We start from the raw sequence: 25,388 nt of genomic DNA, 5'->3' as shown, positions 1-25,388 counted from the left end.
CTTCCAGGTTTTCCTTGGTGGTCTAGCTTCTATTGACTCATGATTTCAACTATGAAAAATACTGAAATCTCCACAAAAACCCCTTCTGATAATATATATATATATATATATATATATGTTTAGGATCTAAGAAACAATTCCATTATATCCATCTACCATTTGTTACATTGTATGTTTGAATAAAGAGTGTCTTAATTTAATAATGTTCACATCAAACCCTTTACATTAAATACTTATATGAAGACAATGTTTTTATCAAAGAATTTACTTACAAAAGAGGAATTGTAATTAAATTTTTAGAATAACTTCCCCTATAAACCGATGGCATACTAAATTGACTACAGAATTGATATTCCTTTCTGAAATGTTAGCGAATTGATCTACTTATGTCCAATATCTAAACTATTCTTAAACAATCTTATACATTATGTGAGAAAGTGAGACAATTATATCAACCCACAATAATCTTAAAAATTCTTTTAAAGTATGACCTTGGTCTGCTTCTTGATTGTGGGCACCATGGTAGAGTTTGCATGTCACCTTCACTTTGTTACATTATGCATTCAGTAACCTACTTTGAATGATATATATCAGTTGATCAAGCATTTCTGTAGTTGCAATAATCGAAATATTCACTAGCAAGTCCTTATACAAAATAAGTTATCATCATGTACTTACTAGTAACTAAATTCGAGAGGTATATGCCTGGATTCACGTGAGAAGCTGTGACTGATGGAGTTCAGCTATATTCGATGTGAAACAAGCTTCACCAATTAAAACGGATGAAGGTAACTCAATATTGTTAATTGGTTGAAGTAAACCATTGAATGGTAACACAATCGCCTCAGGGCCCTGGGTTCGATCGTTGATGCGATCAAGGATATGCCCTGATGAATGCTGAATATTAAGACGGAACTTCTGTCCAATGCACCCTGGTTTTCATTGGTTGTTTAAACATAGTTCGGATTTGCTCTGAAACTTAAAATTCAATAAACTCCACAATACTCTATAATGAGTCATGATTGTTCAATGATAACACGTATGAATAACAATAAGTACGAAACAATAGTTCATAATTATTTGTTTCCGATTACTCGTATGCAGAATCAGTTTACTGATTAAATCGTTACACTTTGAAATAATAAGTTACAGGAATAGATCTCTTTCCTTATGTGATTTTGGTAGTATCGTTAATCTTGATTACTTTCTCGATTATTTTTTTTAGGATCCGGCAGTAGCTGGTACCTATGGTTTACGAATGGAAGAGTTAATTTACAATTTGGCCGATACATATTTATTTTTCAATGAACTTGAGGTAAGTAAAAATAAATATCTGTACATTTATGTTTAAGTCATTCGTTTTATACTTAAATTGCATAGATCTGTGAAAAGTTTATGCATATAATTTAAAGTGAGACAGTTACCTGTCAGTGGTACTTATTCGAAGATAATGATTATATCGAAAAACTCTATTTAAGTTAAGAATATTGAAGTAGTGTAGGCGAGACTATAATTTATGGAAGAACCAATCAGGTAAAATATAACAGGTCTCGGAATTTGGCGCGAAATTCACCCATCCATTTGGCTAAATAGAGTTTTCGCATTTGTAGACGATGTCAGTTCATGATGAAAACCCTAAATCTAATTCCTAACCTTAACCATCAACTGTAAATCATAATTCTAATTCCTCACACAGGTTTATAACCCTCATTTGGTCCTAGTTATTAGGTGAACACTCTCAGGGTTAGTCTAGAGTCGCTTGAAGGTCGTCCATAAATTATAGTCTCACCGTAGTCTATTCATAACCACGAAATGAATATTTTTGTGTAAAGTTTCCCGTTTCAAAATCTAATATATTAATCATGGATGCAAAATAGTGGATAATCGCAAGCGGAAATGAAACTTCTATTCAGTCAGTACCTAATGGTCTTCAATCATTCTCTAATATAAGTTCATAATAAAAATCATCTTTTAAATTCATTTGTTTGCGTTTAAAAGTGTTTATAAAATAGAAAATGTACTTACAGTCACATGATTAAAAGAATAAATACTCTGATTATAATCAGATGACAATCATATCATAAACATTAAAAGAGATTAATAAATATAGTATAGTAATTTGAAAGACTAAATGATGTCTTAATGAAACGCTACATATCATTATCAGTAAGTGTTTGAATTATTCAGTTGTCAATATTTGAAACGGGGCTGGGTTCCAAATATATCCAGATGGAAAGTATCCTATGAGAAGAAACGCTCGTTCTAGATCATACTACTGGAGACAACCTATATATTCTATAAAACGACTATATCGAGGCAACCCGTACAAGATGTATCTGAGCCAATAGAGATTGAACAAAATTTAGTCCTGAAAATTAAAATTAGGTTAATTCAAACCTTTATGATTAATGATCATGAATAATGATATAAATATCATACTTGTTAAGAAAGTTAGTGACTATCTTGACTCAATAGTTCAGGGGATGAAGTGTTGGTGTTTGAAGCGAAAAATCAATAGACTATTGTCACAATGTGAAAATCAACAGTGGGACGAAGGTACATCCATCTGATGAAACGTGTGTTCTGGATTCCAGTACTAACCATAATCCATCTATTTTAAAGTACTATCACTAACTTGTGCTGAATAATTTTTTCATTAATAGTTTGTTACAAATTATGAATATCATTAAAATTATAAATGTAATGTGTTGGCAAGCAAAGCATAATAGTTAGGTGCCAGACCTGAAAATATTCTTCTTTATTTGTCTGATGTAACTTATTATAACTTCATAAACCTAATAAACGTTAAAGAGGAAAAGTGAAGTAAAATCACAATTATCACTTCTGTCAATTAATTTAAGGATCAATAAGGTCTATCCTCATATCCATCAGCTTAAACACCAAAATATTTATTACACTAACTATTCATTAAATAATCAAAAAAGCTCAGATAGATACTTTTAACGATGCTACATTTTTATCTAAACAGGAGACACTGATAATGTTGACAAGACCGATAGTTTATGTTCCGCAATTTATTCAATAATTTAGTTTAAGAAAATCTTCTTCATGGAATTATATTTATTTTTATCCAGTGACACATCGGGTTACTTTAATTAGACCGACTAATTGATAGAATGCAAAGTGATTATGAGTTAATTATATTATTCTAGAGGTTTATAGAGACCGTTAACTCTTCATAGTCCAAATCACAAATTGACATAAGATAGATAACTATTAAACAGCAGGAAGCAGTAAACAGCTATTTCATTCAAGTATAGAGCTCCTCAGCAATGTGCATTGACGATTCTATCACAAGGGACAAACCAGGAACTTTTGATCTCAGGCGCTAACATTTATTCTTTTGATCCAATGACAAATATGTTTAACTTTTCAATCATTTCGCAACCATCTTTCATTCCATACAGTGAATAAATGTGTCATACCTGATATGATTGAACTCCACTGGTCACAGATTTTTACATGAACTACCGGAATCGCATATAGCATTTAGTTAGTAGTAAGCAAAAGATTAATATTATGATTAGGTTACCGTATGACTTATATACAAATAGATAAGCTAGATGTTAGTTTTTTAATTATCATTTGATGGATGGATATATACGTGTATACTAAGTTGCCATAAGCTAATCAGATTAATCATAGATTATAAGATAAACATTTGAAGATATTATAATGTAATTTGATAATTATTCAGGGAATTTAGCTGATATTTATATAACACTCATCATCATAAATTGTTCTATAGTACTGATATAGAATCCGCAAAACAAGAAATATAGTTATTGGAAATTTATAGTAACTTCGTGATAACTTGCTAATCACAATGCATAAGAGCCATACTGTATTGTGAACTAGATGATTCTAACTATATGATTCAAAGTTATTTTACTCAGTATGATGGAACATGATTTAGCAGTTCTATTTCTCAGAAATAGCTAAATGGTACCCACCAATAGAAAAGTTGCAAACTAGAATGATACCGATGTATAGTCTCATATGATTATCAATAGTTTTCTAATTAATGTCAATTCATGATAATTTCTTTCTACCATATTTAGTTACTTAAAAAGAGTTTATTTGGAACATTGAAGATTATATTTTAACTTATCACTTATGGGATGCTAATTATTATGTTTGCCATTCAACTAAATGATAATTGTGTTCTCACTTGTAATTTACTTTGACACACATTATTAATGTTTAAGTGAGAAGCTATAACCAAAGTAGTAGAGTGGTCTTCACCTACAGCATCAGATAAATATTACTTTACACTTCAAATTGACTTCGATTAAAAATATGGATCACTAGATTCTCACCAAATAGTCTGCATAAAGGATACTTGGCATGAGATTTCTAGTTTCCTATACTCCGAAGAAATTTGAAGACAATCTCTTTAACTAGTTGACGAATCCTATAAAATAAGTGAAAAGTAGAAGGTTTTACTCATCAGAGTATATGCATTCATATCGAAAATTCATTTATGTAAATCATTCATGCAACAAATATCTTTAGTTTTCTATTCTGATTCCACATTGTTTTTCAGGAATGTGATCAAGTTCATATTGATGATATACGTGGAGATGATAATTATCAAGATTTGATGTAAGCAAATAGTAATGTGTTTGTTAACATTTATTGAAAATAAAAGTATATATATATACCTTACATGCTACGTGATTGAGAGTAGTCCTCAGGAAACCCTGGATCTCGGTATCGTACTGGTTGATATTCATCAGTAAGGGTTACTAGCAATCGTTGAGGTGCTTATATTTCATATGGAGTCCGAACCCGTCTCATCATTTTAACAGAGACGGAAGTTACCACTGAGCTAACGCTGTAGAAGGGGACCGTCTGTAGAACTGAGATATTTGCTAGTAATTTTTCATTGGGCAGTGACCGATTTCATTTTTGTTTTGTCCTTTATTATTGACCAAGTTCTATCTATTAGTTTTCGATGTGGTCACTTATCCAAGTGGTCCAGTATTATGTGATAGGACGAAACGGCCGTCCAGTGCTTTCAGGTTTTCAGTGGTGGTCTAACACCAATCGGTTCATGATCTCAATCATAAACAATTATTGTTTAGCGGAAGACATTAAATGGATTTTCCTCCTGGTATGTGATTTCTTGGCAGTATGCAGTCATGATTGCCGTGTAGATCGAACTCAAGACTTTCAAACAATTGCGAGCACTGCATTACCATCAGACCATTGAGCTTTATTATGAAATGACTCGTTTTTATCTTTTCGAAATATTTGTGATAGCTCAGTAGCGTCATCCGTTGTTCAGCTTAACTCTACCGTGCACTAACATTTCAAAATAGCTACATACATATTCTTACCATCTCTAATTTTTATTTATCCACTATGCGATTAAATTGTTGAGCAATTTTCATGAGTGATTTTATAAGGCTTTTTTCCTTAGTAATTCTCACCATGATTTTTTTTCATCTAAACTATTTGACCACCACCACTATCTGCCCGTACGCACTAATCTCCCTCTCTTTCACTTTCACACTCAAACTCATTAACCAACGTAACAGAGAACAAATGTAGTTATAAATGATTGGATGCATACATACAAATAAACAAACATGCTTATGGACATAAGCATGAAGATACCAACAAGTAGACATACATAAAGAGAATGAGATTTCACATTCCATTGATTATAAATCGACTTACGAAAAATATACTTATGTAATCAGACTCTGGGTCAAATTTCATTTTCTTTGTTCAAATAGAAAAATTTTTTCGACAAAATATTTTAAATAAATTAATTTGATTGGTTAGAAGATTTTTAGGACAGGAATTCCATTTTAATATTGTAATTTGTCTAAATTATTTTTATATTATTTAATGATAATTAGTTGTTGTAACTATCATAAAAATATCATTATAAACTGAAAACTGACGAAGGACTAGTCGAGAAACAGAGATTACCAAATGGTTGACTGTGGAATAATCGTAACCCTGTCGTTCAGATAATGCGGTAAACATGATACCTTTAAACTACCGTATAAAAATCAAATAAACATCATTTCCAATTTCAGTTGATTTATAATACAGTGCGTTAAGTATCTAGTGGGATCTGTGAAAACTAACTCACTCTAAACTTGGTTGGCTCTTTGATCTGAACTTTTTATAGAGAACCTATCATATGGTGAAGAAACAGTCAGATTCCTGGGGGACAGTTTTTCTTTATTGCTCGGATTTCAAAAACTAACATAATCCCATAAAAGGCTTTGCAGAAAGTACCCCTATTCAGTGCTCAGAATGCTCAAAATAGGCAAGAAAAGTGCTTTGCTATCGAAGGGTAGAAATGAAATAATGTGAAAGCAAGAAACCGGCAAATGATCACTGTCTCTCATAGATGTTAGGTACAACACAATAATAAATAGGTTCTTTTTGTGTTTCACTTAAACTTTCAAAAAAGCACTTATTTGTAGAGATTTGAATCTTCTTGCCGTTTATATCAGGGATTGAATTTCGGTCAATATCTTTTGACATATGTGCATGCTGAGCAGATTCCCTCGATATTACTATTAAGTCACAAGTTTTTAAGTAAATTTAGATATTGGCCACCAGCAGAATCCATCTGGTATATTCAGCTGATGAGCCTCAAACAGAATGAAACGCGCGTCCTTGATCCTACTGTTAGTCGCTATTCAGATTCAAGCAAATAATTCTACCAATCCACTGAAGAAGTCATTAAAAAGGAGTAGGGATAATGTTTAACTTAAATAATGCAAATTCACCAGTTTGGAAGCTGAGGATAATACTCAAGTATAACACGGAAGTATATCTTCAATAGCGTATGAATAATTATTAGTAAGGGTTTGAGTTATCCCAGTTTCGAGATTCAGATAGAAACGTGTGTCCTGGATTTCAATGTTAGTCGTAATTCATCTACTCTAAATACTGAAACCATTGTTTAATCAAGTTGTTTGTCTGATGAAAGATAGCTTTCGTTAAAGTCTGACGTCGGCTGAAAAAATAGAGAGTACTGAGAAATTTTTTCGCTCATGTTTAAAACTCCTCTGGGGACTTACGGGGTTAAACTTGTGGGTTCCAAACTTAGTTAGTTTATGCGTCTAGGTTGAAACAAGACAGTTGACCAGCTCTCTCTGGCTTTTAATAATTTTTCACCTACAGTCAACTGATAACGAGCATTACTTGAACATTTATCAAGTCCTAAATTAATTACTATTATGTTGGAAAATATAGTAAATTAAAATTAGTTGAGCAAGTAGGACGTTCGTAGTTCATGTATTGGTGATCGGCATTATGTTGTCAGTAAAATTGGTCAATAGAATTAGATTAACACAAAGTGGAATAAACAACTACAACGCTGTTTACTGCTCATTAATCAAGCAGTATGAATAGCCTAATCCTAGAGGAGGTTAATAGCTGCTCAAATATGTCAGCAGTAACGTTTCTAAATATGACATTAGATGATATGAACAACATCAATTCCTTCGATAATACAGCTGAACACTGCTATAACATCTTGACAAATTATTTTTCTGACAAACCTTAGATTGATTCTCGATGGCAATCATTCATTAGCCTGAAACATATCGATCTTCGATTAGACTGAATGAAAATTCACTTGACGAGCCCAAAAAGGGAAATAAACGTTTGTCCTGGATTCCACTACTTATCATAACCCAGCTTTATTAAAAACATATAACTTGACAGCAGTACAGAGGCACTTCGTTCAGGATGCACATGTACCAACAGAGACTGATCAATCACAGTTTTTGATACAAACAACGAGAAAACTCGAACCGTTACACATACGTAACTGGACAGGTTTCCTCATAATTTAAAGATAAGAATACCATATAAGTGGCAGTCTTGAGGTTTGAGTAACTAGTCAGAGAACTCAATATCGAATTGTTATACCATATATTTGAACTTTGTTCCATCTACTACAGTTTAAACAATCGAATAAAATAGATACCTTTGAAATAGCGTTGCTCAGGACCGATTGCACGAAGCCTGTACTTGGTCAATGAAATATTTATATCAAACATATATTAATAATTAATAACAGTAGTAGTGAGATAAAAGCGAAAGTGACTATTCATAAGCGCCTTATCATGCATATGGAATGTGCACAGTTAATCTGTATGTTGAGTGATGAATATTCTAACCTAATTTGTTCAACTTGTAACCTGAGCTTATATCAGCTTACACATTTTAATTTTATTCTCACTATTATTAGTAATGTCATTATCATTATTCGTTTATTTCTATTTGTATTGTTCACTGTTAGTGTGTTAGGTTTACCCCTGTTATTTTAACTGTTTATGTAACTAGTTATTTTTTTAAGTCTGGGGTTGTAAAGACTGTTTATTAAATAGGGAAATAAATAGCAGATGAGGGAGGTAGAGAGAATGACTAACAAATTATTTTTATTTGTTATAAAAAGGACAAAATCAAGAAACATAATCAAAAATTGATAGACAAATAGTTAGCTTTGTGCCGATAATACCGTGGACCGATTTATGTTAAACTTGTACACCACTATTGGTCTAGAGGTTAAGCGTTCACGCGTGAGACCGAAGGTCCTGGGTTCGAGTCCCATGTGAGAGATCGTGGATGCGCACTGATGAGAAGCCCCATACTAGAACGCAACGACCGTCCAGTGTTTTCAGGCTTCCAATGGTGGTCTAACTTTAAGTGACTCATGAATCCAACTATCAAAACTCATAGATTTGTTCAAAAGCTTATAAGGATTGAATCGGTTTCATTTAATCCACCTATTATTCTGCTCAATCGTGTTGAAAAGAAATATAAACTAACACATTGGTAGTTGCCTCAACTATGGTAAAAAAAGATATGTAGTAAACAAAACTTTTGTGTATTCCAATTTAATTATTCAACAAAGTTTACAGAACTGAAAGTTTATCAGTAAATGTTGACGGTTTCTTGCTATTCTTATAGTTTGCTAGAAGATTATCCATTTTTAATTAAGCTCTGTTCACGGATTGACTTCGCTTACACAACCACTGAAGTTCAAAATGGGTAGGATAACTGTTTTTCCCTAGTTTGAGACTCCTAAGGAGTGCAACTCCACAACTCTGAAACTTATGGAGTTCAACGATGTCGGACATGAGACAAGATCCGAATGGATTAGGGTTGGAAGCATGAACTACTGCTCACAAACATAGTGGTCTGAAGATAATGGACCTATCGCAAGACTCCACTGCTTAGATATCTACCCAGTCCTTTATTGTTTTGGATGATAATGTAAATAATATCAGTCAGTTATGTTAAATAACTACCTAGTTTCTAATTGTTTCTACTTTATTCTTTGGATCAGACAAACTCTTCAATCAATACTACTTTCTACACTCTTGTTTCGTCGTTATTATTAGGAATTTTCGTTCAGACCCTGAAGCATATGGAGATAACTCTTCAACAATAACACAATCGATTATTTTATCATCATCATCTACTTCTTCTTCTTCAACAACAATAACAACAACCGTACATGCTCCGACGACATCTTCATTAGAAACTTCATCACCTATAAATGGTAGTATGCTGTCACCGCCACCAATATCCTCATTATCCTCAGCAGCACCATTAACAAATATGATTGGAGAAATTCCAACTAGGGTTAATACACCAACCTTACATGGTAGTATGGAATGGATGCGTAAATTGGGATTTCGTTATCGTAGAATACGTGAAATCTATAACTATTCAAGGTAAGATAATCATGGTAAGAATAATGGTAATAGTATTCAAAACTAAAGTTTTAAATAAATAATACAACTGGGTAACTTTATGGTAGATGGTTGAAAGTAATCATCATAAAACAATGAACTTAAGTTTCCTAACAGTTGGCACTAATCAACATGGTTTATCTATAATCTTGATGGAGCTAATGCTCCTTGTCCAATTTAGATCCAGATCACTTTGTGTTACATTATTTATAATTGGATAATGAAGTTCACACATAATATTGAATACCAAAGAAAACGTTTCTCACTCTCAACTGTACTGACATGATTATTTAAACAACTAACAAGTATAAACTTAAATTATCAGAAGGGTGTTTTGTGGGGATTTTAGTAATTTCATAATTGAAATCATGAGACATTTGAAGCTAAACCACCATGGAAAACCCGGAAGCACTGGACGGCCGTTTCGTCCTATTGTGGGACTCCTCAGCAGTGCGCACCCACGATTCCGCCTCGCGAGATTCGAACCCAGGACCTATCAGTCTCGCGCGCGAAACTATAAAACTACTAAAATCTCCACAAAAACCCCTTCTGATAATAATCATCATATGCTCACTAGTGACTGGCTCCAAGAGATATTTCCTGAAGTTCTAGTGAGAAGTGGTGACCAGTAGAGTTCAACCAGGTCTGTTGCGAGATAGTAACTTACTGAAGTCACTAGTGGATGTGTCGCTCAATTTCTAGGATCGGTTGAAGTTAGACATTAACACCGTTGGATGCCGGCTCAGTGGTCTAGTGGTTAATTAAAGTTTTTAAGATAGCAGTTATAATAACGTAAATTGTTATAGTAAAGAATTCTCAATACTAATTGTGGAGTATTTTCATAAATTCCCCTTTAACTTACATTCAAAGTTGAAATTGCTCAGTAACATATTTTACGCATGTTTTCAATAGTCATTAACTGACATACGACTGCAATTCAGAATGTTTTCTACCAGTTCACTAGATACAATAACTTTCTCAATACAGATCATACATAAGTTGTATGAATCCCAATGTACTCATCTTTCGTTCTTTCAAACAATAGGCTCAAAGAAAAGTATTGTAACAACTGCAGTGCTTCCATTTGAGTTTTCCAATATCCAGCATAATAATAATAATAATTTTTAAGCCCTTTATAATATCACATGAGTACATACAATTATCATATATAGTTATTCAGTCAGAGGAAATGGACAATAATAGGCTAACTGAAATTTTGTCATACTTGGAAAATAGGTGGTTCAAACGTTTGATTAGATCACCTTATATGTTAGGTGATAGAAATGTTACTTCCGAACCTATGACATAAGATGATAAGGACTGTTAGAAAACCTAGATAATCCCTCTAAAATATCCACAGATAGAGAGAAAAAGACATAAATCAGTTTTGTGAAAACATCCACAAAAATTTTAAAATCGATGGATTATGCTCTCATTATCTGATGGAACAAATAAAAAATTGTTACCAGGTTTAGCACGCTTCTTAGAAGCCTCTACAAACCCAAAGTCACATACGCTGTTATAAATACTCATGTTTTCTGTACATAGACTAACCTTGGAAGTAAAGCTTATTGTATTCTTCAAACTTGTTTTCCTGTCCTAGTTTCAGGCCGTAGCTACTCAAATAGACTGACAAAATTTAAGTTCCTTAGTAAATCTAATATATGATCTATCATATAGGTCACGTATTTTCGAAATACACTCATTTTCATAAAACTTCATCTAAACTATTTATCATTAACATAAATGTTTAGCAGGAGTTTTTCAACTGATAATTTTACACCATGAATTTTTTAAGCTAGACAGCCTTTGGAAACTATGATGTCCTAATTGACTGTTTTTTCATCCGATTATATGAATTCTCAGGAAGGCAAATGCATGACATTACCAGATATTAAAATTGGATCCTTCAGGTTACATGGCGAGTATTTAACCTACAAACCATTGATTTGTTATTCAGTTGTTCACGTATTCCACTTCAGTTAATCGTATTTGGTATATGAAAATTCCTTACTTTAAAATTAATCTCCAACATACCAATGAAACTGTAATTTAAATTTCAGAAACTGCTTCCTAAGAAACTAGGTGGACGTTTCTGATATTATAAGTAGATAAAGATGATTTATGAAGGCTAAATATATCCTCGACACATTCTTAATCATAAAAATCTATTTCCAAACTACTAATACATTGGGTAATCATCTGAAGTTAAGCAATGAAACGATAACCAAATGTGTGTTCTGTTTTGTTTGTGTAACTTTCTGGATACTCTACCGGACATGAAATTGATAGTAAGCTTGTTTCTGTTTGACTTTAACTTATAAGGTATGTAGCCACGCATTTTCGCAAATCCTGGCTTTATAACCTTTTTGACCTGAAATTATTGGCGGTAGACATGCTTTTTAAATGTATTGTGTCATTGGAAATTATTAGCGTTTAACAAACAATGAAGTTAGTAATAATGATTGCACACGAAGTTTATGACTAGAATAGAAGTAAAATTTGCTTTTACATTACATATTACTTATTATTGCAATAGTAGTAAAGTAATTATATATGTATTGGTTGTTGGATCTTCGCATTGATGTTTAGAACTGCAGTCGATAAGTCTTTTTTGGCACCCTGTGTGGATTACCTCCATAATGCCGCTAAGTCTCAAATATTTTTAATAAATTCCACTGTCCATCAGAAAGAATCTAAAGTTTAAAAGGTAGATTTGCTATATAAACCTAGAATTCGGTCAACTCTGGAAAAATAAGATTATAACTCACGAATTAAAAAACACGGTGAGCAGAGAAATATTTCTTTTCAGTGGTTCCTAGTCAAGGCCCTACACTGATATACAATTTTTACAATAAGGCATAAAAACAATGCCACATAGTTGATGGCTCAGCAAATTTTATAAACAGAAATTTTTCATCCAGTCTCTTAATTTACCCTGGCCCTCTACTTAGTTACTCTTAAGTTCCTCATAGTTCTCGCTTTCGTTCAATTTTAAACACTGGTTCTATTTCCAAGTAATCTACCTAACTTAATAGCCTGACCATATGGTTTTCTTTGTACTCTCCTTACTAAATAAATGTAATTAATATTACAAACTACACTAGACATTATTACCAACAATTTGATTTCTTACTTAATTCTTACACTTATTCCTACGTAACGAGGTGTTATAACTAACTGATTATGTAACCCTGTCTTCAGATCTATACTTTCATGCGCTGAGTCAATAACTAATCGAATAAATAAGCAGGTAAATCAAGAAACATAGGAATGACTGGTCTTATCGAGAATCCCAGAAAAGGTTCTTGGTACTTCTAAAGCGAAGACATTTTAAGTTCGTGAATTTAGGCATGTAAACTAATCTGCTTCTCAATTTAACAATCCTAGTTACTTAAAGTGAATTTTATAGTCAATGTTTTTCTGGAAAGGCTTTTTATGGGATGGGGTTGCCAACCCACCCACATCCCTGTTCCTTTACCCTGCCTTGGGACCTACAGTATGCTTAGAAGGACCCCAGGGCGAGTTATTCGTGCTTATTTTTTAGTGCAAATGTTAGAAATATCAGTCTTACTAAATATCTCCTGCTTGAATAAATGGGATATTCCAACCTAACCCCTAGACGTCTTAAATGTTTTCTCTGTTAATATTGTCAACCTCTCCTAAAATATGTCACATACTTGAAATTTCAAATGATTTTCATATCGTTATAACTTCCATTTCATTTTGTTTGATATATATTCACGACAATAAATAGTAAAAGTCCATAACGACCAAATGCTCCCGTAATACTAGATTATAAATTTATAATGGTCTTCAGAATAAAACGATGCATATTTTAGCAGAGAAATCTAGTAACACCTCATGGCAAAACCAACCCTAAGAAAGTAAAGTCCAGTCTCAGCCAATTAGGAAGCAAGTTGCGGTAATGGTTTTTAAATGAAAAGTGACACTGAACAAATAAAACTAAAATGTATAAAGTATATGGACTGGATTAATGGGTTTTAAAAGTTTTTTGGAATTTCCAAATGTTGTAACGATATAAGTATTCGTTCATCTGTCTATTACAGCTAGTTTTTCAGCTGGAGCCCATAATCCCTTAACATTATATAGACTAACCATAGCTCTAAACCTAATTTAATACTCACTCATTTTACAAAATACATGTTACCGTAATTTAAGTATTTGTATTGAGGTTTATTTACTTACTAACCTTATCCTTCATCGCATTGTCCAATATCTATTGAACTGCATTATAGGATGATTTCTACTAATTAAATTAAAGTATAATCTTTTCGATCTTATTTTAGCATGTTTATCAGTTACAAGTAACTGACTGTGACAAAATAGTTAAGTAGAGTAAATTTACGTGTCCGTTCTCTTTAATCGACTATTAGATTATAATTAGATGATTAAAAGGTATTATTATTCGAAGTTTCGCATAAAATACTGATTTTTGTTAGATAACCATTGAAAACCAGAGAGCATTCAACAGCTCTTTCTCCCTATTAGGGAGCTCATCTGTAGACTTTATCCATGACTTTTTCAGGAATCTATCTCATGAACTTTGGGCTTTACAATAAACACTTAACTTAAAATTCAACGACCTTCACAAGACCCTAAAAAGTAACTTTATTCACCAGATTATTCGAAAGATACGTTACACATATCTATTATGTAGTTATATGAGCTAAAAGTCACACCATAGTTATTGTGTCGTTGTTTGGAACCACTTAGAGAATTGTAGGTATCATCACCGAGTTTTGATTTGATAATTTCGAATGAATTGAGCATTGGGTAGATTGTTATAAATAAATCAATATATTTGTAATATCCCAATGAGTAGAAAAATTAGATTTTATGACGTTGCGTGACTCAGTGTAAGCCACTTCTTCAGAGAATAAATAAAAAGAAGAAAACGTGGCTTACACTGAGTCACGAAACGTCAGAAAACCTAATTTTTCACTTAGAGAATTATTAAAAACCACAGAACTCCGGTCGCAGCCTGAATACCCCAGTAGTAATCCATCACATAAAGAACCTGGATGATACGGTCACTTATCCTACAAGTAGTATCACTTCTCTCAAGTTTTCAGTTGAGTCTAGCTGACGAGTCTTGACTGATATGGTACCTTGATTCAGGATATCCTCTCGACTATCTCAAAGTACTTAACATTCAATGGAATTATTTATTATTCACTATACTACAAAAATCCCATATGAGATTGAGCTCAGAACTATCAGTGTATACAGTCCATTGTAAAGGGTTATCAAAATAAAACTTGGTTTTCAAATAATAAAATAATTATTTTCAGAATGGGAGTTTATAGAGATTGTAGTAATTTTAATGGTTGAATTCATAGGTTGATCTAAGCTAGGTAACGATTGAAAACCAGTCCCATACTAGAATGAAATAGCTTTATGTATCCAACTATTTAAAAACATTATTTTAAAATAAACATTATTTTCTTTAATCAGAAGGGATTTTGTGGAGATTTCAGTATTTTCATAGTTGAAAGCATGAGTCGATTGAAGCTAGATCACTAAGGAAAACCTGGAAGCACTGGACGGCCGTTTCGTTCTATTGTGGGACTCCTCAGCAGTGAGCAGCTTCGGATGACGGTTCAGTGGTCTATCGGTTAAGTGCTCTGGCGCGAGACCGGTAGGTCCTGGGTTCGAATCTTGCGAGGTGAGGTCATGAATGCGCACTGCTGAGGAGTCCCACAATAGGACGAAACGGCCGTCCAGTGCTTCCAGGTTTTCATCGGTGGTCTAGCTTCAATTGACTCATGCTTTCAAGTATGAAAATTATTTCTTTAAACATGTATATTATCTACATATTTTTCTTTCTTCATTTCTTAGATACAATGTTAGTGTACTTTTAGGTTATCCTAAAGCAAACCAATGGATTAATTTGAAAAATAATTTGGATATTTTAACTGATCATTGGTTAAGTATGGCTATGAAAGCAACAGAGAAAATAAATAATCGTGAAGATAGTGTTAATATATTGGTAACAACAACACAATTTATACCATCATTAGCAAAAATTTTACTTTATGGATATGGTAATTCATTTCAAATTGAAAATATTTATTCTGCTACAAAAGTTGGTAAGTTTCAAATCAAAACAATTTTATATTTAATATCAGATTGTTTTTGTGGAGGTCTGGACGTTAAGCGTTCGCGTGCGCAGGTCGATAGGTCTTGGGTTGGAATCTCGCGAGGCGGGATCGTGGATGTGCACTGCTGAGGAATCCCACAATAGGACGAAACGGTCGTCCAGTGCTTCCACGTTTTCCATCGTGGTCTAGCTTCAACTGACTTACGATCTCAACTATTAAAATGCTAGTCTTCACACATTAATTGTGGCTCAGAGCCGAGTACGAGTACCTGAAATTGGGAAATCAGTTGAATCCCTATCTACCTGCAATGAAAAACAATATTATCAAAACCCATCTCGTACGTTACTAAATTTTCTCGACAATGTATTGCTTATAAGAATAGTATCAGACATCTGCATTGTTTTCATTCAAGGATGGCGTACTTGGTTAAGATATGCACACTTTTTTTATCAAAGTATAAATCTATTTGTAACAGTAATTTTAATAAAAATTCTAACAGTAATGATTCATGTAATATATAGCTCCATCTATTCGATATCACATTCATAAACTCAGAATTTAGATTAAATGAGTTCTGAGCAAATTATATCATTATTTGCACTTTTTGTATTCTTTTATTGTTGATATTCACCAATGGATTAGATTAATCTATGTTAAGAATATAAGCTCTTTAGGGATATTCTTAAATAAAACCTGTATCTATCAACTGGTCGTATTTTAGGTGTACCCTTATCTACTGTCAATGTTCATACAAAAACTCGAACCCAGTACCAAATTCTTTAAATGCCAACGCTTTAGAAACTGAGTTCATGAGACACCAATTTATTGAACAAGTTTGACACATTATTTATCCAGGTAAATCCAACTGATAAGTACCGAATAGAAGGAAGCTCATTTCCTGGATCTCATTGTTCAAAATATAATCATAGTACATGTTATTATATAAACCGATTATCATATTATAGTTGAATGAACTATATATATATATATATATATATATATATACCTCGTTGCTTATGACAGATATATATGAATACCCAAATGAATTTTTTATATTGAAATAGGTAAAGAGAATTGTTTCGAACGAATCGCATCAAGATTTGGAAGAAAATGCACTTATGTAGTTATTGGAGATGGTAAGGAGGAAGAAGACGCCGCAAAACAGGTTAGTTTATTTTACTGAATAAATTATAAGTTATTAGTGACAGATAACTATCAATAAGGTTTTACAACTATATTTATCGAGCTACGTACGAATCAGTAATCGTCTGATTATGGGTATAATTTTTCACATTTTAATGAAAATTTTCCTATTTTCACCAAATTTTAATTGTGATTCGTATATTAGAAGTTATGATTAAGTTCCTGCATTCAATTATTTAGAATCCGACTTTGAGAACTAGGCAGTTAGCTGTTTCTTCTGTATTATTCCCATCTAGTTCCCTTCATTATTCCTTCCTGGACACTTAAAAAAAGATTACACTGTGTTCCTTAGGTACTCGATATCTGCATGTTAGGTTAGTGGTTCATCTCCTAACTTTATTCTGAGAATAACAGTGAGAATAGTCATTCGAAATCTTGAGAGAAACTAATAGTTGTTATTTTATCAAATATAAATAATCTGTTGCTCCCATGACTTTCTGCTTGTCTATCTCCCATGATACAAGCACATTAGAATTCATACTGATGCATTGAAATAAAAAAGCCTAAATTTTCTATTGAACAAAAGCATCAACTAATTAATTTCAAATTTATATATATATATATATACTGAAAAACTGCAGTAGCCTGTTCAAATATTACAATGAAGGATTGGCGTTTGAAACGATGTGTACTGGACTCGAGTTTTAGTGTGAACATTAACACGAATGCAGTTACATTCAGTCAGCATGTCCTAAAACAGGACAAAATGTGCATTCCAGATTTGAATGGTAGTAAAAATTCAACGATACCAAAACTTGTGGTCTAATTTTAATATTTTGACGATCCATTCAGGATGTATGTATACCAACAGAGACTGAACACCTTAAGTCTAAAATATCAATGATGGGAAATTACAAACACCTGCCAAAGAAACAACGACAATGTTTGAAGGATATTATGAGTTCATAGGATATTTCAATGGTTTCTCTTAAAGCAAATGAAAGTTATTAAGTGTAATTTATTCAAAGTAATCAAATACATTCAAAAATAATAATTCGGTTGTTCAATGGTGAAGAGTAAGTTGTTTGAAAGAAAAATCTCGCAATCAAATCAAAATTTTATAAGAATAATTGGGGTTTTAGTTCTAGAATACTGAAGAACATGATCTGATTACACAATAGAATAAAGATTTATTAATAACATTGAAAAACTCAAACAGTTAATTAGACCGTGTTAAAAAATACTTAATTCTAACTCAATTAAAGATGGTAGTCAAGAAGACGGCATGTCTATGTGGAGCCTACTCGTGGGGTAATATATTCGTTGAAAATCTTAAGAGAATAAAATTCCTAACTACTATCTAGGAGACTATATTTTACCTAACCTGAGTTAATGATTTTTAATTACATGTAACGATAAAACCCGTGCTAATAAACTGTTTAAAAAATTTCTACAATTCATATCTTAATATCATATTCAGAATGAGCATGGAAGAAATGATACATTTCATTGACTAGAATTAAGTATCTTTTTAAGAAATGACTGAACCTGGCAAACGTATATATATAAGTCAACAGTATCATCTTTTATTGAGTTAGAATGAAGTATTTTTAACACAGTCTAACTAACTGTTTGAGTTTTTCAATGTTCTTAATAAATCTTTATTCTATTATGTGATCAGGGTCATGTTCTCCAGTATTATAGAACTACAATCCCAATTATTGTTTTAAAACTTTGATTTCATTGCGCGGTTTTTCTTTCAAACAATTTACTCTTAACTATTGAACAATCTTTATTTTTTTATTTTATTTAAACACATAAATATTGGTACAAACGGCCACCAGATATATATGCGCTACACAAATCTCAGTTGATTTGTGTGAGGGCTATGATACTGCCCAGGTGCCCAAACCAAAACAGGTGGTTTTCTTAGGGGGCCAAACCCGGAGCCTTTGACCTAACGACCTGATCCACAAGACAGTGGAGCATCGTGAAGAGATGCAGTCCCATGATAGCTGGTGACCAATAATTGATTCATACGCTATTTGTTCCTTCAGGATACTGGAGCCCATGTGCACCGTTGGTTTGGAATCAGGGTTTTCCAATTCCCCTAGGTAAACTTTCCGTGTCCACCAACCCGGTTAGAGCGTCGGACATTAACTTTACGTCCCCTCAATTTCTTGAACAACATCCCCGCCACGAGAAGGCAATGAGTAGGACTTGCCTGTCAGAGGCTATATACGCGTGGCCATTTGAGAGTATTTCGAGAGGGAGAGCGGACTCTCCTCACTCTCGGCCGCACCAGGACATTTGGGGGCTGATAGAACAATCAAATTATTATGTTTAAATGTATTTGATTATTTTGAATAAATTACACTTAGTAACAAGCCTATACAAATAGGAAGAATTTTTGAAAAAAACTGTTATTTGTTTTTCTTTTTTTTAAAATTTTAGTTCAATTGGCCATTTTGGAGAATAAATGCTCATTCAGATTTGAATGCTTTAAATCATGCTTTGGATTTAGGATATTTATAATTTACTAATCTTATATGAAATGATTCATTTTTTGACTTATTCTCTTGCATTATTATTAGTAGTATAGTTCTTATAATATAAATTAAAACAACTTACGCTTTTATTTTAGAAAAAGAAAGGTACCTATCTTGAATAAATTACCATGTAAATAATTCATCTTAGATATACAACATTACTTGATTCATTTATCAATGTTTGTATTGTAATAAATATTGAATCTATAAATTAACATATTATTCATTCTGTGGTTCTTTTTTGAAAAAAAATATAATCCAACCAATATGAAAGACCTAGGTGATGACCTACTGTGAATATCTGAATTCGACGAAATTTAGTGGCATTCATAGCACACTTCAATATGTTGTATGCCAATATTTCCTAAACACTCAATTACTGACTGAAAATAAACAAGCTAGTGCAGTATTTTTTATATTTCTTAATTTTTAATGAGTGAGAATAATTGACACCCTCAGATATCTGACCTACAGAGTTCCTGTTGGTCAGCTATTTCTTTTCGTAAAGCATAATGTTAGTTTCCTATTGAAATAATCTCAAAACATAATGCCTTAAGGTTAAGTGATGGCTGTGAACAAACATAGCCTGTCCTAATTTATCTCAGTCAACAAGTATTCACAGCATCAGCAACTGATTCCTTATAGACATATAATTCTGTTGTATATTGCCGAAGCTATCGGAATTCATGTTCACAAACCTAACCTTTACATCCGAAAGATGTTTTTATAACCACTCTCGCTACTTTGGTCATCGGTGTAGGAGTGGGTTTTCAGATAAATTTTAGTTAAACCATTTCTTTCAGAAATGTTGAAACAATTTTCCAATTTATCACCTTGAAAGATTGCAGGGTATCGACCCAATGTCCGGTTTCTGAGATGTATTTAGTAATTGAGATGTTCAAAGTAGTTGTCTCTCATGTTCGAAGGCTTTTTGAGACATATTCAGAAAATCTATGATATGCCCTCCTTTCTGTTCGGCCAGTGTAGCTGCTTTGGCAGGTACACGTAACTTTATAAAAACAACTGGCGGTAACATGAAAGAGGTACTTGTTGATCTTTGATAGGGTTATTGAACATGTTGTTTTACACAGTAGTAGTTTGGCTACCCAGTAAGTTCTGGCTAATGCAGTGTTAAGCCTCCTGCTGATTGTACTTGCGACGTCATCACATTTCAAGTTGAGATTTATAGATACTGGTTTCTTGACTGCAAACACACCCATTTTATTTTCCTTGGATCTTTTATATTTGTCGATAAATTTCTGTGAGTAGCAGTTGTCTTTTTGGCGTTTTTTCCACGTTTATTAATACTTTCAGTTTTTCGGTGTTAAATATCCTTTCTACTATACAAAATAGTGTTTTAACTAATGCTTTCTTGTAACTGATTGAACGGAAATTATTGAAATTCAGGTAAAGACCGTTTCAAGTAACTTTCGATAAACTGAACGTTGAACTGTCCCACCTCCCCTCCGTTGTATAGCAATGTCAAGAATGTACACACAGTTAATAATTCATAATTGTACGGTGTCGTAACAATTCTGTTATTTTGCTTCATAGATAAAGTAAATCATTTAAAAGAAGATGGTAGTTTCTTCTTATGTTTCACAAAATAGTGATAATAATAGTAATGTTAGGAATTCGATCATGTCTAATGTAATTCCAAAATCTACAACAAACATTAGGTTCACGAGTTTAAAGTGATAAGATTGACAAACTTATACATTCTTGAATGGTATAACCTGGTGACAATTTATATCATGTTAATTAGTCCAATGATTGAAAGCAATTAATAAGTAAGCCAAAAAATAGAGTACCTTTCGTGAACCACATAAAATTGTAAATGTATACTGAGTGATTTCGACAGCTTAAAGTAATTTTATACTACCATATTGTAACTAAGGGAAATCAATAAAAAGATTATAACAGTAATTATAGTTCCCTATCAAAAATGAGGATATACTATCCAAATTAATCAATCTTGTTTCTATTAGAAACGGTTGACAAGGCAACGTACAACGAATCCTACAATATATATAAAAGATCTGAGTTACTAAGTACTAAATAATGAAATTCACTGGGAATAACATCTACTTGTTACTTTTAAGCATCATTCTCTTCGAACGCTCAGCTGTAGAAGGTTCAGATACTACTACTACTACACAAAATGTAACCGCTAGTTTAACAAATATAGTTTTCAAATGCCAAAATAAAGGTCATTACTGCAAAACGATTACGAATAATCAATTAGATAAAACCGAATTAACTACATTATGGAGAGTACTTTATGAGATACAACAAATTCTAACCGATTTCCATTGTTATCAAGCAGCTTAGCTTAAAGGAATATCTAATATTTACAAATGAATTATTGAACAAAATTACTTATAGTTATCTGGTTTGTTTATAAAAAATAATATTGCAACTCACTTTTATAATATTTGTTTTAGAAAAAAGAAAACAACTTTTGAAATGATATAAATACACTTTTTAAGTGGTAACCGTCTATATATTTGATGTTGTAAGCAGTTTCGATCTGAAGACATCAAGACTGGTCATTCATGTTTATTTTGAATTTGAGTTGCTATGAAATGGTAATTTTATGTTTTTCTGACAAATTTATTATTCTACATCCCCATTACTTGTATCTAATGAGTTTGACGGAGTTTATTTGTTGATAAAATTAAACTTTTAGGTCTATGTATGGCACCAATGGTTTTTGTAATTCCATGTGTAACATTATCAGTATATAGACAGGAGGGTTTTGTTATTGCTTAAATTTGGGCTTTAATCAAGGAGATAGAGTAACAGTGTGCAGGTGTCGGTGTACCTTCTAGATTAAAGACTTAAGATGACATTAGGAATTTGAACTGGCTTGGAGTTTAATGAACTCATATACCCGAGTAACCATATCAGCATCGTTGTTATTACAGATCACTAGCTCCATAAATCGATCATAGATACTGAAAATGCGACAATGGTCACTGAAAAGCTGACAGAGGTGGGCGTCTCTGTGAGTTTCTTATTGCGTGGGTTTTGTGGTAAGATGATATTTGATAAGTCTTGCTGATTGAAAGCTATACACGGATCCTAAGCTATTCTTGTAACCCCCAAGCTAGAACTACATAGCGACTTGAACATGAGAGAAAAGGCACAAAATATGCGGGAAGCAATTTACTCCAAAGGTTCATTTACGTACAGAAAATATAGGGTTTTTATAGTACTTTAGAAGTCCTTGGGTTTTCCAGAAAATTCTAGAATACTACTAAACATAGTAGCAATGTAGTAATCAGCTAATCAGAACCTCTACATGTGACTTCATTTTCGTGATATTTCTAGCAAAACGTCTAATCAAATGCTGATTGGATAAAATGCTCCTTAATGTTTCCTGAGCTTGTCATGTCTATTGCGAGAAATTTGCAGGATCATCCCAACAATATTGGAGCCTTTTTGATCTTTCTTATGTTAATTTCAAAAACACGGATTTTCCAAGAATCTTTCTGGTTGAGTAGATCAACATTGGGGCGGTCATCACAGAAACGGAACCAAGCGTCAAACTTGTTATTTCCCAAAAGATGATAAATAAACTCGGCAATGTTGTTGTCAAACAGTGCCAGAGCATTTGCTCCAGGAAACACTTTTTTTCAGCACTCCATAGTGCACATTCTTGATGTGGTATGAATATTCCAGTTCAAATAAAGTAACAAATAATTATTCGTTGGGACGTGACAATCCAGATGTCAGTGGACCAGATCAAAGGTACTTTCGTTCGATCCATAGATGAACACTGTCAACGAGACATGTACAAGGAAGAAGCAGCTATCCAGGTTTTCAATGGTTATCTAACGTTTATCGGTTACTGATCTGAAGAGGGTTCCATCCTCATAATTGAAGCGGAGGATGATAAAGATTGTATATGAATCCTCACCATACAAATGTTGTTGAGTTTCTTCACTTTCACAACAGACCAGATACGTTCAATTACCAGAATAACACCTCTCCACTCCGAATTTATTACAGTAAACAGGACTATTTTCACCCAGCCCTCTAACTAGAGTGAGTTCAATTTCCTGATGGAAACTCTGTTAATGATGACGCCAGTAGAATTAAAAATACATTTTGAGTTAATCCGTTATATGTCAGTTAATGGTTAAGACAGATAGACAGTGGTTGTCACTAAATATAATCATAGTTAAAATCTATTGGAAGTTAATAAAGTAATGTAATAGAAATGTGGTGAAGATTGACCTTAGATCCATCTCAAATCAATATTGATTTCCTTCCTAATAAGTCGTATTTAGGGACACCATAGCCGCAACAGGACCATAAACCCGTATAACAGATTATGACAGTTGCCACGGCAAGTAAACAAAATACAGTTAACCAACGGTCTCACTGAAGCTTACAAAACCAATAACCATAAATAAAACCTAAGTAACTATTGCCACTTCAGCACGATTCATAACTATACATAAATGAAAATAGCTGGTTGACCGTTCACCACTAACTATTTCGAAGTAACTCACTTGGATTTGATGAGCAAGGACTAAATTGTTTGGAGTGCGAGTGATATAAAAAGCCAACTTTTTTTAATCACCCGTGACTCTAAACATAGAACAGTTACATAACGTAGTTAGTTATCTCTGTTGATTTCATGATATTGTAGACATGCAATCACATAGTAAGTTACCAGTTAAGATCCAGTACAACTCAGTTCGATCTATAGAGAGTTGATTGTTAATCAATGCTAATAATTCTTATGAATGAGTGAATCCAGGCATTTTATTGGATGAAAAATAAACCCTCATTTATCACCTTTAACGCTCTTATTTGGATAGTCCGATATACAGCTCCCTTGTTGAGTCAGTCAGTCACAACGTAGAACTTCGTACGTACGTACATCAGTTCGAGTTGCCATACCACATTGGCACAGAGATACAGTTGTCGATTCGAATTCCATAGTGGTAGAAGTAGTAAGAGTATAAGCAGTAATCCAAAAGATTAGGGTTTGAAGATGCTATTGAAGGAGTATAATCCAGTGAAATAAATTTGGAAAGAGAAAAAGAGAGGGACATGAAGAATTCAGAAGATTAGATTTTGGCAGAATACAAAGAGTGAACGCAACTTCGCCATTGCCAACCATTTTTGAGCCATGTCATTCAAGGTCTCTAACCATCGGTTATTATCATCTTGCGGGTCCCAACCAGGTAGTCTACACCTACCAGCATGGCTTAGTCCACTTGTCACTAACTTCATGCATTTGTGCCACGTTTTAGTCTAGCCGCCCATAGCTTTCTCCCAACCTACTTCTACACCATCGAACATTGCACGTCGGTGGTTGGACATACGTAACATGTGTCCCAGCCTTCTCATCTGATGAAGTTTCACTACTTCACCAATCGATTTGCCATCCTTACCTAGTACCCGTTTCCTAACAACTGTATTACTTACTCGGTGGTCCCAGGATATACGAGCAATGCTTTGAAGACACTTATGATCGAATACTAGCAGCCTACGAATATCCTCTACTCTTACCGGCTATGTTTCACTGCCATAAAGTAGGACGGAACGAACTGCTGAGCAGTAAACCTGTCTTTTGGTTGCTAGATGAATATCTCGCCTATGTCATCAATGAAGCAAGTTGGCGAAAGCTAGACGAGCCTTCTGTATCCGTGCTGAGATCTCGTCGAACACCAGACCACAAGGGCTGATGAGACTCGCAAGATAAGTGAAGCTGTCAACACGCTCAACTACTTCACTCCCTATCATTAGTTCAGGTGTCGATGCAACCCAATCCTGAAGTAACATTTTGCACT

The 25,388-nt window shown here is 33.3% G+C and overlaps 2 protein-coding genes across 2 annotated transcripts; both read left to right on the top strand.

Annotated features, from left to right (window-relative positions):
- Positions 1-1,304: 1,304 nt before the first annotated feature.
- Smp_173090 (putative eyes absent homolog) lies at positions 1,305-19,564 on the top strand (the record flags this gene model as incomplete). The annotated part of the gene is made up of 6 exons (XM_018800103.1): positions 1,305-1,315; positions 4,679-4,737; positions 9,879-9,956; positions 15,647-15,874; positions 16,951-17,051; positions 19,484-19,564. 6 exons carry the CDS (start codon positions 1,305-1,307, stop codon positions 19,562-19,564), a joined length of 558 nt encoding a protein of 185 aa, XP_018653950.1.
- A 2,059-nt stretch (positions 19,565-21,623) lies between these two features.
- On the top strand, positions 21,624-22,198 carry Smp_093110 (hypothetical protein). Its single transcript, XM_018800102.1, has one exon. The coding sequence runs from the start codon at positions 21,640-21,642 to the stop codon at positions 21,907-21,909; it is 270 nt and encodes an 89-aa protein (XP_018653949.1). The 5' UTR covers positions 21,624-21,639; the 3' UTR covers positions 21,910-22,198.
- The last annotated feature ends 3,190 nt before the right edge of the window (positions 22,199-25,388 follow it).

Source organism: Schistosoma mansoni, chromosome W, assembly GCF_000237925.1.
Source record: "Schistosoma mansoni strain Puerto Rico chromosome W, complete genome".
Lineage (NCBI taxonomy): Eukaryota > Metazoa > Platyhelminthes > Trematoda > Strigeidida > Schistosomatidae > Schistosoma > Schistosoma mansoni.
This window is presented reverse-complemented; position numbering and strand designations above follow the sequence as displayed.

Bases quoted from the DNA above. Each gene is read 5' to 3' on its own strand.
- Smp_093110 (XM_018800102.1), top strand. From the start codon at position 21,640: ATGAAATTCACTGGGAATAACATCTACTTGTTACTTTTAAGCATCATT.